This window comes from Cryptomeria japonica, chromosome 7, assembly GCF_030272615.1.
Source record: "Cryptomeria japonica chromosome 7, Sugi_1.0, whole genome shotgun sequence".
NCBI classification, from domain to species: Eukaryota; Viridiplantae; Streptophyta; class Pinopsida; order Cupressales; family Cupressaceae; genus Cryptomeria; species Cryptomeria japonica.
In genome coordinates, this window is record NC_081411.1 from 125,223,331 (window position 1) to 125,240,584 (window position 17,254).

Below are 17,254 nucleotides of genomic sequence, written 5' to 3' on the forward strand. Positions count from 1 at the left end.
AGATAAGAGATTTGCTGCCAGAATATGAGGACATCAATTCAGGTAATGTACCTGATGGATTACCACTTGTTAGAAGTATTATTCATTGCATGAACTTGGTTCCCATAGCTAGTTTTCCTAACAAAGCTGAACACTGGTTGACACCGATAGAGAATGAAAACTGAATAGACAACTACATGAGCTATTGAAGAAAGGTTTGATCAGGGAGAGTCTGAGGCCTTGTGTAGTACCAACAGTATTAGTACCTAAGAAGAATGAAAAATGGAGGATGTATACCAATTCAAGAGCAATAAACAAGATAACAATGAAATACTAGTTTCCTTTGCCTAGGATGGATGACATAATGGACTATTTGAGTGGAACAAAATACTTTAGAAAGATAGATTTGAAGAGTGAATATGATCAGATCAGTATCAGAGGAGTTGATGAGTGGAAGACAACATTTAAGACAAATGAAGGACTATATGAATGGTTGATGATGCCTTTTGGATTGACTAATGTACCGAGCACTTTAATGAGGCTGATGAATGAGGTATTAAAGAAATTCTTGGGTAAGTTTTTTATTATGTATTTGGATGACATTCTGATTTTTAGTAGAACAAAAGAGGAGCATTTGTTGCAGCTAAGACAAGTTCTGTAGAGGTTTAGAGAAGAGAAGTTGTTGATCAATATCAAAAAGTGTACTTTTATGAAGGATGAGTTAGTATATTTGGACTTTGTGATATTTAAGGATGGTTTGAAGATGGACCCTGAGAAAGTGAAAGCCATTGTTGAGTGACCTACACCGGAAAGCATTAGAGAGGTAAGATCAATTTATGGATTGGCTAGTTTTTACCTGAAGTTTATCAAAAAATTTATTTCAATTTGTAACCCTATGACTGAGATCATGAGAGGAGATCAGAAGGAATTCAAGTGGACCAACAAAGAAAACAAAAGTTCTGAATTATTAAAGCAGAAAGTGATTGAGCAACTTGTGTTAGCTTTACTAAATTTCAATAAGGTGTTTCAATTGGAACATCAATAGGAGCAGTTTTGAGTCAAGAAGGGAGAGAAGTAGTATATTTCAGTGAGAAATTGAATGATGCCTAGAAGAGATATTCAGTGTATGATCAATAATTTTATGCCATAGTTCAAACCTTGGAGAAATGGAGACACTAATTATTGCCTAAGGAGTTTTTCTTGTATACAGATCATCAAACTTTGCAATTTTTGAATAGTCAGAGTAAGTTTAATCAGAGACATATGAGATGGGTAGAATTATTGCAGAGTTACACCTTTGTGTTGAAGCATATAAGTGGAAAATCTAACAAAATTGTTGATGTATTAAGTAGGAGAAGGAATTTGCTGACAGAGATGAGAGTGACAATTGGTGCAGGGGCACCCCTTCAATATGATCATTCAGGCTCAAAGGAGGAAGGATAAGACCTTAAAAATTCCTTAGGATGTTTTCCTTCTGTTTTCAATTATTCATTTTGTTTTTGTAATAAAAGACCCCATCTTGTGAGCCAAACTCCTATTTTAGCATCTTGATAAGCCAATTAGGACTTTTGGAAAAAAAGGGACTAAGTATGCTTAGGATAGGTTTATCAAAGTGATTTTAGTTGTTTTATGTGCTTCTAGGGTGTTTAGAGGTGATAGTCTTGACTGAAGTCATTCGGGTGCAAGAAATGACATTTTTGACAACTTTGTCAAAAGTTGTCATGAACAACTTTTGTGCAACTTTTTGAATTTTTGCTGGTTTAACTCCTCCAACGGCTCTAACCTCTTGTTTTTGGTTGAAGGAAGTTGTCGAGGGGTATAAAAAACCTTATGGACATAATTCCCAAGGAGAGACTATATGGAGAAAGTATCTATGATTGCAAACAATAAGAAATTCTGAGTTTTTTCCTGCAAACTGTGAGGCTTTGGCACGGGGTACGAAGTTGTATAGATTGGGACCAATCCCCAATATTTTGATTTTGTTAATGTAGTGAGTTAAAAATTAGTTGGCCTTGACTTGAGGTCTTGATCGTTTTTTTTTCTCCAGATACCTAATTTTTGTTGTAGGTACCCGGAAAACTAGTGTTTTGCTTAGGGTTTTGCCATCCCATGGCCATAGCTTGCAACCTGTTCATTTAAAACTGATGAAAGTGGGTGGGATGAAATTTTGGCCTATGTATTCTATGATTCCAAAGGAATTTTGCAAGAGGAGCAATGGAGATATGTGTTTGACCAGTTCCTAGGTAGACATCTCTATGTGGCTACCTGTTCCTTAGACTGCAATAATTATGCCAGAAGATAATTGGCGATCATTCCAGGTGTGTAACCCTCGAATCTATAATATTTTATTGTTCCCCACATTCCTATAGGGTTTTGGTTGTAAGGTGTGTCCATTTTTATATAGTTTCTTCACAAATGGAGACCTAATTCGCCCTTTTGTACAGTTAGTCATCATCGGGATCAGACTTTTCCTTGCCAGATCCTGACATCTCCTTTTGGAGGATTGTGTAGGACCATAAAGGGTATCTGAATCTATGATATATTTTACAGGGTGTTTGGAAAAGTTTTGACTTAAGGTCCCATTACCCATCTCCAAGGGCTACAAGCAAATAGGCCTAATTGTGAAGTTGTCATAAGGAATTGGGTTGAATCCTTGAAACAAGTGTTTGGTCTGGTCCATCTGAGTGTTGTACAATCCAAAATAGGTATTGTGAAGGTCAAGAACCTTAGGAGGATTCATGATTCACTTTGGAGCAAGTTACCCAATTCGAGTAGTATGGACCTTGGAGTGAAATGAGAAGTTGGAACTAAGATTGTAGAGTCTTGCTTTGTAGGATCCTATTGGTGTGTTGAGGGGTTAGTGTCATACATCTTGGAGTATTTGACAAGATATAAGGAGGGATCTACATCAACTAGTATCAGAGCTAGTAACAAGTTTGGTAAGGAGATACTGATTTTGAGAAAATGGCAGAGGGAGAGGAAGAAGTCCCTAGGGGATGAATCACCAACATGGAATTGGCAAAGATTGTGAGAGAGTAGGCCAATTCTTAAAAGGCCATGCAAAAGTAGATGGAGAGGTTGACGGGTAGAGTAGATGGAAAGGAATATGGGGGCATTGGTAGCATTGAAGAAAGGGATGAAGATGAGATCCCTATGTCGAAGGGAGAGGTAATTCCTCCTGACCAGAGGCACTTCCTTAATGCCCTCAAGTCCATGGAGAGAAGAACCATGGAGCAGAAGATTGATTTGCCAACTTTCACTGGGAAGATGGAACTAGATGTAGTGGTGGATTGGATAGACTCCCTGTCTAGTTTATTTGAATCTGAAGACATTCTAGGGCACCAAAAGGTGAAGATTGTTAATTCCAAGTTGAAGGGAGCTGCCCTAACTTGGTGGAACTTTGTCCAGGAAGAGAGGGAAAAGGACAACAAACCCCTATATTTTTTCTTGGAAAAAGATGGTTGTCTTAGTAAAGGAGGCTTATGCACCCAAGGATTATGAAGTTCAACTCTATTAGAGGAGGAAAAATCTCAAGAAAAAGGAGATTGATGTGAACTCTTACACTAAGGAGTTCCAAAGGCTATGTATGAAGACTAAGACAAAGGAGGAGGAGAGTGAAAAGGTTGCTCGGTGCCTAAATGGATTAAGGTACAACATCCAAGGGGAACTAAACCTCCTTAGCTTGGATACAGTTGGTAAATGCCATAAACTTGCCATCAAGGTGGAAGAGAAAATCAAAAGGAGACAAGAGAAGAACAATAAAGGAAGAGGAAGACAACAAAGGGGTGGAAGAAATTTTTTCAGAGGTAAGGGAAATGGTTTTGAAAACCAAGGTGAAACAAATCAAGAAGGCACTAAAGGACAAATTAGTCAAAATAACAATGGAGGATACAATCAAAGGGGTAACTCCAGAGGAAGAAGACCACCATTGAGGGGAAGATCTCAAGGTAGAGGTCTAATCAGATGCTATAACTGCAATCAAGAAGGGCACATGTCCAATAGGTGTCCTGACAAGCCTATCAGTTCCATGGGGGAAAGAAGAAGTAACTTGATCCAAGAATTTCATTGCCAAAGTGTGGCAAGTGAAAATACATACCAGAGTGTCAATACCCTAGATAGCTACGGATACCTTGAATAAGGTGAAGCTTTGATGATCAGGAGAGCAGTAACTACCATGAAGATGGCTGACAAATAAACCCCACAGAGAAAGTCTCTATTCAAGACCACTTGCAAAGTAAGTGGAAAGTTATGCAAGGTTCTAATAGATTCTGGATCAACTGAAAATACTTTGTCTCTCTAGAAATGGCAGAGAAGCTAAAATTGAGGAGACTTCTTCACCCTTTCCCCTACAAGGTCTCATGGCTCACCCAAGGTCAGCAAGCTATTGTGGAAGAGCAGGCTTGGGTAGAATTCCAAATTGGAGCCTATAAGGATAGGTTGTTGTTTGACATTGCAAAGATGGATGCTTGCCATCTCCTATTTGGGAGACCATGTCAATTTGATTTTAAGGCACAACATGATGGTTCTAGGAACACATATTTAATCACCAGAGATGGTAATGTGATAGAGTTGTTACCTTTTATAGAGAGTGAGGGGGAAACAAAAGAAAAGGAGGCCAAGGTGTTGGTGGTAGGAGGAAAGCAATTCTTGTAGAAGATAGAAAATGAAGGCATTGTTTGTTATGCTCTTATTCCTAGTCCCAAAGTGACAAAGGTGGAGAAGTTTGAGGACAAGAAAGGAGAGAGATTGAGGTCAGTTGACCTTGTAGTGTAGCGGTTACTAAACAAGTACAAAGGTGTCATTTATGATGGAATGCCAAGGAAACTACCTCCTATGAGGGATATAAATCATTGCATAGACCTTATACCTAGATCCAACCTACCTAACAAAGAAACATATAAGCTCACCCCAGATCAGAATGTTGAGATGGAAAAATAGGTTGAAGAACTATTGGAGTCCGGACTGATTGGCAAAAGTTTGAGCCTATGTGCAGTCCCTACAGTCTTGGCACCCAAAAAGGAAGGAACCTAGAGACTTTGCACCAAATAAAGGGATATCAACAAAATTAGTATCAGGTATAGATTTCCAATGCCTAAGATTGATGATTTGTTAGATTGCTTGGGGGGTGCTAGGTATTTTACAAAAATTGACATGAAAAGTGGCTACCGTCAGATTAGGATTAGGCCAGGAGATGAGTGGAAGACTACATTTAAAACAAATGAGGGGTTGTATGAGTAGAAGGTCATTCCCTTTGGCTTATCTAATGCACATAGTACCTTTATGAGGTTAATGAATGAAGTCTTGAGGGATTTCATAGGAAAATTTGTCATAGTCTACCTAGATGACATTCTAATTTTTAGTCAAATGAAAGAAGAGCACCTAAAACATGTAGACCTGGTCCTGAGGAGATTGTATGAAGATCAATTAATGATCAATTTGGAAAAGTGTTTCTTTATGCAGGAATAGATCATTTACTTGGGATTTGTAATCTCATATGGTGAGTTGAAAATGGACCAAGAAAAGGTGAGTGCTATATTGTCTTGGCCTACACCTAGAACAATGAATGATGTTAGAAGATTCCATGGTTAAGCCACATTCTATAGGAAATTTATAAGGGCATTTAGCTATATTTGTGCTCAAATTCTTAACACCATAAAGGGAGGACAAAATTGAAGGTTCAGTTGGCCTAAAGAGGTAGATAACTCCTTTGAAACATTAAAGAAGAAAGTTGTAGAGCAGTTGGTCCTTGCCCTACATGATTTCAACAAAATCTTCCAAGTGGAATGTGATGCTAGTCGCATGGATATTGGGGTAGTGCTTAGTCAAGAAGGAAACCCCATTGCCTTATTCAGTGAGAAATTAAATGAGGCAAAGAGGAGGTACTTATCCTATGACCTAGAGATGTATTCTCTAGTGAAATCCATGAAAAAGTGGAGACACTACTTGCTACCAAAGGAATTCACAGTCTTCATAGACAATCAGGCCCTCAGTTTCCTAAATAGCCAAGAAAAATTGAATCATACAAATATGAAGTGCATAGAGACCCTACAAGCCTTCACTTTCACTCTTAAGCATAAGAAAGGGGTCAAGAATAAGGTGGCAGATTCTTTGAGAAGAAGAGTATTAACCACGAATTAGATCCAGTTGGAAAGTGTTGGAATAAATTCCTTGAAGGCCATGTATGAGGACGATGAAGACTTTGGAGAGATCTACAAGGTATGTGCATCTTTTGATGAGCGGTTTTATGTTGATTTCTCTAAATTTATGATACAAGATGGACTATTTTTTAAGGGTGCATAGTTGTGCATCCCTAAATGCTCTATCAAACTAAACATAATCAAGGAGAAGCACTGTGGAGCAATGGCAGGCCATTTTGGCCTTTACAAGACACTAGACTTGGTGAAGAAGCACTACTTTTGGCCCAAATTATAGACAGATGTTAGGAGATTTGTGGAGACATGTGTGATATGCCAAAAGGAAAAGGGGAAATCCACCAAGGCTGGCTTATACCAACCTTTACCCATTCCTTCAAGACCATGGGAAACTATAAGTATGGATTTTCTCTTAGGATTGTCCACGACAAGAAAAGGTTATGATAGTGTTTTTGTAGTGGTGGATAGGTTTAGTAAAATGGCACATTTCTTGCCCTGTAAAACCACTTGTGATGCCTCTTATGTTGCAGACTTATTTTTCAAAGAAGTGGTCTGAATAAATGGTTTGCCTTTGGCCATAATCTCTGATAGGGATGTGAAATTCATTGGACACTTTTGGAGGACTCTTTGGAAGAATCTTGGCCCAAATCTACCCCTCTCCTCAGCCTACCATCCTCAAATAGATGGCAAGACTGAAGTTGTAAACAGATCATTTGGAAATCCGCTAAGATGTTTAACTAGGCAATATGGAGAGAAGTGGGATAGCATACTATCTCAGGCAGAATTCTCTTATAATGATATAGTAAATAGAAGCACTGGTAAGTCACCTTCCAAGTTGTGTATGGAATCCACCCAAGGTGTGTGTTGGAGTTAAGAGAACTACTTCAAAGAGAAGCCATTAGTGTAGATGGAGAAACTTTTACCACCACCATATTTAGGAGATACATGACCAAGTTAAATCTCACCTTGAAAAATCTACAGAATGGTATAAGGCTCATGCTGATAAGAAGAAGAGGGATGTCCAGTTTGATGTGGGTGACTTTGTGTGGGTTCACTTGAAGAAGGAAAGACTCCCAAAAGGGAAATACACAAAGGATGCAGAGGAAGATTGGACCCTATCAAATCCTGAAAAAATGTGGACAAAATTCTTATGAAATGCAACTTCCACCTGATCTTGGTTTGTCACCCATTTTTAATGTATGTGACTTGACTCTTTACAAATGTAGTGTTGATGCAAGAGAAGAAACCATTCAAGTTGTAGCAGATGATGACATTCCCAAACATGAACCACCAAAATTGCATAAAGTTTTGGACACCAAGGTTGTGAAGAGGACAAGGAAGAAATTATATATGGAGTATTTTGTGGCCTGGTAGGGACAACCAGATTCTGAAGCAGTCTGGATGACAGAACAACAAATCAAAAACTATGGTGCAGACCTACAGACTCTCATCTCAAGTGGACATGAGATTTCTTTTTCCAAGGAGTATGGTGCAGGGGCACCACTTCAACATGATCATTCAGGCTCAGAGGAGGAAGGATAAGACCTTAAACATGTTTTAGGATGTTTTCCTTGTGTTTTCAATTATGCATTTTGTGTTTGTAATAAAAGACCCCATCTTGTGAGCCAAACTCCTATTTTGGCATCTTGATAAGCCAATTAGGACTTTTGAACAAAAGGGGACTAAGTATGCTTAGGAGAGGTTTATCCTAGTGATTTTTTTTTTTTTATGTGTTTCTAGGGTGTTTAGAGGTGTTTGTCTTGACCCAAGTCATTTGGGTGCAAAAAATGACATTTTTGATAACTTTGTCAAAAGCTATCATGAAAAACTTTTGTGCAACTTTTTGAATTTTTGTTGGTTTTATTCCTCCAACGACTCTAACCTCTTATTTTTGGTTGGGGGAAGTTGTGGAGGGGTATCAAAACCTTATGGACACAATTCCCAAGGAGAGACGGTATGGAGAAAGCATCTATGACTACAAACAATAAGAAATTATGAGTTTTTTCTTACAAACTGTGAGGTTTTGGCATGGGGTACGGAATTGTACAGATTGGAAACAATCCAAAATTTTATGCTTTTGTTAATGCAGCAAGTTTCCAATTATTTAGCCTTGACTTGAGGTCTTAATTGTTTTTTTTTCTTTAGATACCTAAGTTTTGTTGTAGGTACCCAGAAAACCAAGGTTTTGCCTTCCCATGGCCATAACTTGCAACTTGTTCATCTAAAACTCATGGAAGTGGGTAGGATGCAAGTGTCACTTATGTATTCTATGATTCCTAAGGCATTTTGCAAGAGGACCAAGGGATATGTGTGTTTGACCAGTCCCTAGGTAGACATCTCTATGTGGCTACCTAGTCCTTAGACTGCAATAGTTACCCTAGATGATAATTGGTGATAATTCTAGGTGTGTAACTGTGGAATCCATATTTTTTTATGGTTCCCCACATGCCCATGAGGTTGTGGTTGTAAGGTGTGTCTATTTTGATATAGTTTCTTGAAAACTGGAGGCCTAATTAGCCCTTTTGGACAATTGGTCATCACCGGGTTCAGACTTTTCCTTGCCAGATCTTGACCTCTCCTTTTGGAGAATTGTGCAGGACCATAAAGGGTATCTGAATCTATGATTTATTTTCAAGGGTGTTTCGAAAAGTTTTGACTTAAGGTCTCATTACCCATCTCCAAGGGCTACAAGCAAATAGGCCTAATTGTGAAGGTGTCATAGGAAATTGGGTTGAATCCTTGAAACTAGTGTTTGGTCTAGTCCATGTGAGTGTTGTATGATCCAAAATAGGTGTTGTGAAGGTCAAGACACTTAGGAGGCTTCATGATGCACTTTGGAGTAAGTTACCCAATTTGAGTAGTATGGACCTTGGAGTGAAATGAGAAGTTGGAACTAAGATTGTAGAGTCCTACTTTGTAAGATCCTATTGGTGTGTTGAGGGGTCAGTGTCATACATTTTGGAGTGTTTAACAAGATACAAGGAGGGTTCTGCATCAATAATATTAGATCTTGAGTATTTGAAGACCTTGTTTGATGAAGACTCGGGTTTTGTAGAATCTTGGAAAGCATGTAGAGAACCGGTTATGGTTGATAGGAGCAAATGGTTGGATTATTTCATTTAGGATGGGATGTTATTCAAGGGAGTTCAGTTGTGCATACCCAAGAGTTCCATGAGAAAGAACCTAATAAAAGAGAAGCATAGTGGAGGTTTAGTTGAACACTTTGGCATTGACAAAAGAGTTGTATTATTGAGTGGGTAGTAGTTTTGGCCCCATATTCATAAGGATGATAGGAGATATATGCAAAGTTGTAGAGTTTGTCAAGTCGCAAAAGGTAGTAGTCAGAATGTGGGATTGTCTAAACCTTTGACAGTACCAGTAAGACCTTGGGAAGATATAAGCATGGATTTTGTACTTGGATTGCCTAAGACACTGAGAGAGAATGATTCTATATTTGTGGTAGTGGATAGATTTTCAAAGATGGCTCATTTCATACCTTGTAACAAGACATTAGATGCATTACATGTAGTAGACCTATTTTTAAAGGAAGTGGTGAGATTGCATAGATTACCTAAGAGCATAGTTTCAGAAAGAGACAATAAGTTTGTTGGCTATTTTTGGAGAACACTCTGGAAGAAGATGAAGACAGATTTGAAGTTCAGTTCTACTTTTCATCCACAGACTGATGGACCTATCGAAGTAGTTAACCGGAGTTAGGGAAACTTGTTGAGATGTCTAGTGGGAGATAAAACTAGAAGTTGGGATTTGATCCTTGCACAAGCAGAGTTTTCCTACAACAATTCAGTGAATAGAAGTATTGGAAAAATACCTTTTGAGAGTGTTACACGAGCACATCTTAGAGGAATAGTATAATTGACACACATTAATAGTGAAGAACGAAAGAGTTCAGAAGAAGAAGATTTCTCAGATCACATGGCACCATTGCACATTCAGGTTAAACAATATTTGGAAGACATGAACATCAAATTTAAGGAGAAGGCAGATGAGAAGAGGAGACATAAGGAATTTGAAGTTGGCGATGAAGTGATGGTATACTTGAGAAAAGAGAGATTCCTAGTTGGAACTTATAATAAGTTGTAGATGAAGAAGTTTGGACCTTGTAAGATTTTGAGAAAATTCAATTCTGGAAATGCATATAAAGTATAGCTATCAGATAATCCTAGTATATCACCTATATTCAACATTACAGATCTTCATCAGTACCATGAACCAAAATTCAGTGAGGACAATGTTGCAGACCTTGAGAAACAATTGCCCCGGAAGGAACTGGATCAGATTGAAGAGATTTTAGATAGTAGGATTGGGCGTAGTACCCGGAACAATCAGTACAAAGAATATCTTGTTAAGTGGAAGAACGGACCAATAGAAGATTCATCTTGGATTTCTCAGGTGGAGGTAGATTGCCTTGTTTTCCCTCTGACCCTAGCAAAGTGAGAGGCTCACTTTTCATTAACCCCGGATGTCTGATATAGCAACATTCCTAGTTCACAAAAATCTTGCATCAACCAAAAGCAATTTCCTTTCTGTTTTTTTTGTAGTTTCAATTTTCTTTGTGTGTCCCGATTTTGGCTCATCGGACCTTGTGGAGTTGGATTCTACTTGAAGACTTGATCATCTTTCTTTCTTTCAAACCCCATCTCATTTGGATAACTTTCCAGCAAGATATTGTTACCGGTTTCCATGACAGTTTCTTGTTACTGATTATTCCTTTGTTAACGGTTGCCTGAGACCTATCCTGATGATCTACAAGAACCCATTGTGAAGCTTGCAGAGCCTTGAGCATTGATCTCGGTGTTTCTTGGCATGTGGCCAACCTTCTAAGTTTCATCCTTTGGATTTCCTAGAGGAATCTCTTGGAGGAGGTCGACGTTGTTCATTTTGCACGTTAGGTCTTGTTCTTCAAGTTTTGATCCATTTTGGGCGGACTGGATCCTTTGGATCGATATATATAATTATAATCATACTTTAGAATGTAATCAATTAGAATCAATCAGACTATTAGATAGATAGACTATGCCTAGAACATAGATCTTTTGGTTCAAGGTGTCGGTTGTGACCTAGTCTACCAGGCTTGTGTGTCGGTATGTTGTAACCCAGTTGTTACCACTTGGATGTTATCAAATTTCATGCAATAAAACTATCTGTTCTGCATTGCCTCCATCATATCTTTGTGTTTTCGTTGTGTTACTCTTGTTGACCGGTCCGGATTGATCTCGTTGAGGTCCCTCCTCACCGATGACTGCTTCAACTTGCCACCTAAACCACATCGGTGATAGGGTGGCCTCATAGCTATTTCCTCTTACCTAGACGTAATAGTAGGGTAGCCACATCGGTGATAGGGATGCTTTCAATATGAAGGTGTGAGGGCTTCTTTTTATGGCAACATCTATCGAACTGTTAAGATATACCAGCCTCATAGTGTAAACTATAAATTTGACTTATAAAATATACTATGAGACAGGTGCATTCTAATGACCCCATAGCGTATATTTTATAAATTTGACTTATAAAATATACACTGAATGGTGCATTTTTGTATCCAGTAACCATTTGCTCTTTTTACCACATGGCTCCGCTCGTCTTCCCATAGAAGACAAACACTTGGATAGTTGATCAAATTATTTTGCTAAATGCATTTGCCATATTAATGTAATTAAATCGTTACCTAATAAGAGTATAAACTACGGCTGATCATTATTATTTTTAATCTCCAATGCAATCACAAAATAATCATTTATTTTTAACTAAGCGCTTCTTCGAACATTTCGAATAGGCCTCCCTTTACTGAAGGTATAATGGAGGAGGGACAGCACCATGCCTCGCGACCTTTCAGCACCACATGAAGCGACCAAAAAGGACTAAAATTTAATGTTGATTGTCACATTCATATAACTTGCTATACGAATATCTACCAGTGCGCGAATCCAAGTTGTAAAATCAACAGCTAAATTTATTTCCCCTCAAAAACTACCAAGTATAAAATCCAAGATGCCCCGGGCAAGACGAAGGCATGAAATGTGGAGAGGAAGTGAAAGAAGTGATCTAACGCGGCAAAGTCTAGATCTAACGTGGCGAATTCTACAACAATCCCTTGAAATAAACCAAATAATAAGAGAGCGAGAGATGATTTTAAGAGAACCAAGAGGAGAAGAGCCCATTCACAGTTCAAGGAGGACAATTCCCAGTAATGATATAAGAGTGAGAGGCTTTGAAGACATTCATCAAGAAATACACAGAATGAGAGCACTGGCAAGGCAGAGAAGAAGACGTCGAAACAGAGATGAAAGAACCCGACTTACTGAAGAGATGAGGAGGGAGGCGAGAGAGTTGATGGGTGCCTTTGACACTGTTAAAGTATCTGTTGTTCATATTAAAGAAGTTCCTGTCTGTGTGATTTGTTTGACTGAATATAATGTGGGAGAAAATGCCTCCCAAATGCCATGTCACGAGAATCATATTTTCCACCCAGACTGTCTTCTGCAATGGTTAGAAAGGAAGAAAAACTGCCCACTCTGTAAAACGCTTGTGTCTGATCCATATCGCCAACCATTTTCACCACCACCTTGAATTATTGGTCTGTAGATTTGCATATAAGGATTCAACTGGTTAGAGTATATTTACTTCTCATGGTTACTAATGTTACATATCCATACATTTAAAAAAGCTTCATATCAAATAATTAATGTTTCGATGTTACTTATGAGATGCTATGGTTGCATTAGATCCTACAATGAGTCTTGAATTTCACAGCAATAAGTATATATTTAGAACTAAAAGAGAAGAAAATTATACATATTGGAAAGTTTGATATAGCATTGTAAGTAGTTAAGGTAGTACCAATTCATCTTGAAATCAGAACAATAAAATTCACAGAAAAATATCAATTGAAATAATGCAAATTTGAAAGACATGATAGAATTTGATATATAATCTTGATTAAATGTAAATCTAGTTATATCAATATGATTATTCTTACGATTTTCATATATAAATTTCTTACATGAATCAAGCATGTCTAGACCATTTTCTAATCAAAAGTGTTAAAAATAAGGAAGTAAAGATTAAAAAAATTTGTACAAAAGAAGTGAAAGAAGTGATCTAACGCGACAAAGTTAATGTGATTTACTATGTTGAACATGTTATTTGTTTTTTTCTTTAAACGAAAGGGTTTGAATGTGCTCAATCCAAAATGACACTTAGAAATAATTACAACATTCAATAAGGTAAACAAAAAGAAACCTTAAAAAAATGTCAAAGTCGACCAATTAACCAACATATCAACCTCCACCAACAATTTCAATGTACTACAACACTCCATTACTCCATTTAATTGATAAAATTTGATGAATAGTACATATTTTATTAAATATGAAATAATTCACAAGTAATAAATATTATTACATGTAATGATTTAGATAAATACAATAGAGAAAATATTGATTTAATTTAAACACAACAAAGTAAAAAATAATTCATTTATCAAAGGAAAATATTTTATTCAAACAAAATGTTGGGTATTGAAAGTATTTTACAGACCATATCACATATCATATCACATCATGAATGTTTTTACTATATAAGAACCAAAAGTCAGTCTAAAAGCACATATCATTAATATTATGTCTATTATTAAAAGAAGTTTATTTAACATGTGCTAAAGATAGTGTGAAATTCAGCTCACATTTAAGAAATGAAATTTACGGCAATGCAATTAGTTAGTAAATACCATTCAAGGCTGGCTAATTTACCTAGGATTTTTTCTTCTCAACTAGGCTAGTTTTGACATCATTTTAAAAAAATCATTATTCTCTATTTCATTGCAAAATATTTTATAATTTTTTAAATATTTAACTATTATAAGAGTTGAGCTTGGGATTTACTATTTTAAATTTAAATTCTTCATGATTGCAAGTAGTTTATCCATGTTAGTCTTATACAATTAATGAATGAAAGCAATGATTAAATAAATCTTTTAAATGTAATTTTTTTTAAATAGCATTTTTTTTATGCAATAATCCATATTCTTAATTTTATTTGAGTTGAATATGCCATAGTTCCTTCATATTTAAAAATATATTTCTTCATTCTTTAAGTTGTTTTGCATGGCCATGCCCTCATGATATAGAATATGTTGATTTTGGTTTTATTTTAGGATATGTAATTTTATTTTATTATTTTCTTGTATTATGGTGTGCTAAACCACATATCTACAAGTCTATTGAAAGCAATATACACTAATTTTTAAGATCTACATCAACTAGCATATTAATCATATGTGATTTATCTACAACATGTATTTAAATATTTATTGGGAGTGGTTATGGAGCTTCTGGAATTTATAATGTATGAAGGATATTGATAAATTAGATAAGTTTATATGAGTTTGTTTTAGGATATACAAATATGCAGTTCGTACAGTAAATTTATATTTGTTATAGATTGTAGGGAATTTTTAGAACGAGGATATGACAAAAAATTTATGATATATTTCTTTAAAAATGGTTAAATTTATTTTAATTTTTTTTCATTGTTGATATATTTTAATTGTTTTTGATAAAATTCTATGATAAAATTATTTCTAAAATATTTCTATTAATTATTGTGATTTCTCACTTTAAAAAATGTATTTTTCAATTAAATTATTTCAAGAGTCTAATAAAGACAAACTATCTCCTATATTAAGTGGGATAGGAAAGAATAAGAAATTTGTGTATAAAAATAATATATATTTTTAATTACAATAATGTAAAGTGTAATATTCAATTTTTTAATCTTAATTTAATTTCTATTATCAAATGTGAAATAAATATTGTAAATATTTTTAAATATATAATCTTATTTAATGGGAAACATTGTCTCTCACAATGGTATAGAGGTTGGTCCAAAAGAGGTTAAAGCTATAGTTGGGATGCCTCTACCTAAGAATGCCAGTCAACTATGATTTCTAGAAGGAAAACTACAATTGTTTTACAGTTCATAGAACAATTAGCTAACAATTGTCATCTTTTAACTCATCTTCTACACAAGAATATTCCTTTTTGATGGGGTGAAAAATACCAACAACTCTTCTAGCTACTAAAGGACTATCTCATGTATCTTGCTGCTCTAATGCCACCCATTAATGGAAAACCATTGGTCCTTGACATATTAACAACAACTTTAGGATTGGGTACTTTACTAGAAAAGAATGATTCTAAGGGAGAAAAAAAAGCTATCTATTGCATTAGTCACACTCTATTGGGTTATAAATTAAATTGCACTCATATTTTGTGTGTGTGTTTATGTGTGTATGTCTTCTTGTATTATTTTCCCATGAAAACTTCAACATCACATACCTAGTCATCAAGAAAATATCGTAGCTAAGATCACTCATGTAAATTCCTTAATAAGGCATCTATTACTAGATGACTCAAAAAATTAGTTATGATCCTTAGTAAATCTGACACTAGGTATGTGGAACGAAAATATATCAAAGGAGAAGAAATAGGTAATCAAGAAAAGGATGCACCTTTAGTTAATCATTATCCCTTGCTTTCAAAAACATTTGACACAATAGTCTTTATAGTAAAACCTACACAACCATCGACACTTTACTTTTTTATGGGTCCTTTACTCAGTGTGGATCAAGTTTCAAACCCACATAAGGACTAAGAAGGGTGTGAATCAGTCTATAACACTTCTAAACTGATCTAAAAAATATTAAACAATATTTAACTACAATATTGAAAACATCTACCATCAACACATCAACACCAAATTTATTAGGAAAATCCATTTAGGGAAAAACCACAGTGAGAATCATACTCACAAAATAAATAGAGTTGATTACAATATTTAATTTTCATTACCAAGGAGCATCATGCACCTAATGGACTTGCAAGACTAAGGTGCACAACCATAGGGTAAGATAGATGGACTTGCATGACTAAGGCACACTGCATAAGGAAAAGATACAAAGGACCACCAAGAGATCCACTATCTTCTAACTATAGAAAGAATACCATAACTGATATGAGAAGAATCCATTTCTCATGAAATTATCCTTGAATTGTTGTTTCAAGTGACCAATATCATGACAAAAACATCTAACATATGTAGATGTCTTAGAAAATTGCCACGCTAATTTTATCACCTTCAAAGCTCTTCACAAATTGACTTTTTCACATCTACAATATCAAATATGCTTGCACATTGAACTCACATTCCCTTCACATTAATTCACACTCCATCTCATACACAACTCATACATCTACACTTCTTAATCAAAAAGATAATTTAAGGTTGATCACAAACAAATTAAACAATATTACACAAAATTAGCCATTGAGACCAAAATAACCAAAGAAATCCACTCCAAGAGAAAGAGGGAACCCAAATCCACCACTATACATCTTTCTAAGAAAAATCCAACAAACTTCACATAAAAACACCTCCTCCAAATTCAAAACCAAACATAATGTGTAGATAAACAATAAAACTCAGCAACTAGTCGGCTAAAAAATATCTTCCAACACAAAATACCTAACATAGATCCAAACACACTATGGTGAGATTAATAACAACAATCTAACCTTACTTCCAAGGCATATCAAGACCAAAAAGTATGATCCAATCAATATAGTCCAATCAACAAACTGAAAAACATATTACAACTAAATATACCATGCATAGACCAACATAACTCACTTGCAGAACATAAATATCACCAAATAATTAAACTAAAATACTACACAAATGAATAAATATGTCTATGAAATCGCAACACAGGATACTACAAGTCTGGAGGCCACCATGAATTTTTTGTACTAGTCTAACAAAGACCCTCACTATCAGGGAAACAATAACAATAAACTTATTCAATTTGTGAACCAGACAACATGATAATACAGCATAGTCAAAACCTTAAAACATAACCTTCAGCATCTAGAGGAATTAAAAACTATTTCTTGCATATTGAACTTACTACAACTATAACTTTCCAAATAAGCTCCATCAGCATAGATTCAATAGCATAAACATGCATCAAACTCAACAACACCGGGAAGAGAAACCTGGAACAATACAAGAACATATTTGAACTAGACTCTATCTGGACCACCAAG

General features: G+C 35.7%; 1 protein-coding gene across 1 annotated transcript; it reads left to right on the plus strand.

The window, feature by feature from the left end:
• The first annotated feature begins 12,275 nt into the window (after positions 1–12,275).
• LOC131056633 (E3 ubiquitin-protein ligase SGR9, amyloplastic-like) lies at positions 12,276–12,719 on the plus strand. The gene has a single exon (XM_057990940.1). The coding sequence runs from the start codon at positions 12,276–12,278 to the stop codon at positions 12,717–12,719; it is 444 nt and encodes a 147-aa protein (XP_057846923.1).
• Positions 12,720–17,254: the final 4,535 nt, after the last annotated feature.

Bases quoted from the DNA above. Each gene is read 5' to 3' on its own strand.
- LOC131056633 (XM_057990940.1), top strand. From the start codon at position 12,276: ATGATTTTAAGAGAACCAAGAGGAGAAGAGCCCATTCACAGTTCAAGG.